The sequence below is a fragment of the Lepus europaeus genome, chromosome 5 (genome assembly GCF_033115175.1).
Source record: "Lepus europaeus isolate LE1 chromosome 5, mLepTim1.pri, whole genome shotgun sequence".
Classification (NCBI taxonomy): Eukaryota; Metazoa; Chordata; class Mammalia; order Lagomorpha; family Leporidae; genus Lepus; species Lepus europaeus.
This window is the reverse complement of record NC_084831.1, coordinates 38,140,443-38,142,319: the sequence shown is the minus strand read 5'-3', so window position 1 is coordinate 38,142,319 and position 1,877 is coordinate 38,140,443. Positions and strand designations below refer to the sequence as shown.

The window sequence follows — 1,877 nt, the reverse complement described above, 5'->3', positions numbered from 1 at the left end:
GAGGAAGTGGGGAGGGAGGGAAGACTGTGGGAACAGGGGCTTTATGGACTGTGTGGGGAAACAATGGGCAGAATCTCACCATATGGAGTGAGCTGTTGCTTCCTAGTTTAAGAGGCAGGGGGCTGGCCAAGATGAATGTAGCCACAGAAGTGAGTCTGTGGTTGGAGACTGAGTCGCCCCGCTGACTCCTCCCTCTTGCTGTATGCCCGCAGGACGACCGTGAACTTGACGGCAGGAGGCCACTTGATGCGTGCCAGGCGGGCGCAGGCCAATGCCGCCCGCGGAGAAGAGCGCGGGGCCCAAGGCCCGGGCCCCCAAGGGCCGCGCTCAGGGCCGGCTGCCCGGCCTGCCGTCGCCCGCACTGTGCTGCGCCTGCGGTCTGTGCGTGCTGCTGGCGGGCGTGAACGTGACGCTGGTGGGTGCCTTCGCCTCCTTCCTGCCCGGGCACAACGCGCCGCTCGTCGTGGGGCCGGTGCTGCTGGCGCTAGCGTTCGGCTTCTTCGCCGCCTGCTGCGTGTGTAGCCGCCGGGGCCCCGCGCTCCGTGCGCGCTCGGCGGCGGCCGCGGCGGACCTGGGCCGGGGCGGCGGCCGCGCCGGGCCGGTGGCGCTGGAGATGGAAAGCAGCGAGCGCACGGCGCAGGACACCACGGCCGTGCAGCTCAGCCCCGCCGTGTCGGCCGCGTCCTCCGGCCGCTCCAGCCCGGGCCCGGGCCCCTTCGCCCTGGACGCGCCGGCGCCTGCAGCCATCTATGCGCCTCGCACCGAAGGACTTCAGCTCAACCTGCCCCGGAGCGGGCCGCCCCCTAGCGGACCGGGCCCCCGGCCGGACTCCTCTGCCCGCCTGCCCTCCGTTTAGTGCTGTTTAAACACTTACAAGAAAATGTTTTTCAGAAGGGCACAGGTGGCCTCCTCTGTCCCGTCTCCGGACCTTCAGCAGGGGACAACGTGGTGATGGCGGAAGGACTCGCGTCCCTAACCAAGGAGCGAAGCCTTGGTGCCTATGTGGGGCCCAGGCGACGCAAATGAGCCCCTGAACCCTGGAACTCTGACTTCAGCCCCTCTCCCCGTGGCATTTGGGCACTGAACCAAGACGCCTTCACGCCAAGGGAGTGGGAGGGAGAGGAGGGAGGAAGGTCAGCCAGGGCTGTCCCTGTCCCTGCAAACCGTGACAACGCCCTCCCCTGCCCCTGCCCCCTGTGTCTGTCACAGCATGGCGTTGGGATTATCAAGGGCGGTTCTGGCTTGTGCCAGTATGGTCCGTAGGGTGGAGCTGCATTGAGAGCACATCCTCCCCTCTCTCTGACTCGGAAAGCAGGGCTGGGGGGCTCCTACAACCCTGAAGGTCTCGGCGCGATCCTCACTGTCCACCCGCGGCGACCAGGCCACACCATCCGTTCTCCCGGTGCCTCCTCAATAAAGCACCCTTGGAGTCTGTGTTCTGCAGGCCTCTGGCTGAGCATCCTGGGTTCTGGGCTCGATCCCACCTGTGGCCAGTGGCTTCAGTATCCTAGCACCGCACTGGCTGGAGACCCAGCAGGGGGCCGCAGGGGAGAGCAGTGGGTGACTGTGGGCACAGGTGCGGCGGCTGGGGTGGGGGCAAGGCGAAGAGAGAAGTGCGGCTGTGGGTGCGAGTGCCTGGCTCAGGTGTGAGGTTTGGGTAACACTGGCCTCACACATGTCGGGGAGTGGGAGGTGGCTGTGGTTGTGGTGGAGGACATGGGCTCCCAACAGGGATGATAAGGGGACAAAGGCTCCCCAGGGCTGTGCAAAGGCCAATCCCTTCTTCCGGCCTGACTGGATATGGCCCAGCCTGTGGTCTGTCCAGGAAGCTGAGGGCATCTGGTAGAGAATAGGGACCACATTGCGGAGGGAGGGGG

General features: G+C 66.2%; 1 protein-coding gene across 1 annotated transcript; it reads left to right on the top strand.

The window, feature by feature from the left end:
* Positions 1–271: 271 nt before the first annotated feature.
* TMEM275 (transmembrane protein 275) lies at positions 272–856 on the top strand. Its single transcript, XM_062190075.1, has one exon. It carries the CDS (start codon positions 272–274, stop codon positions 854–856), a length of 585 nt encoding a protein of 194 aa, XP_062046059.1.
* The last annotated feature ends 1,021 nt before the right edge of the window (positions 857–1,877 follow it).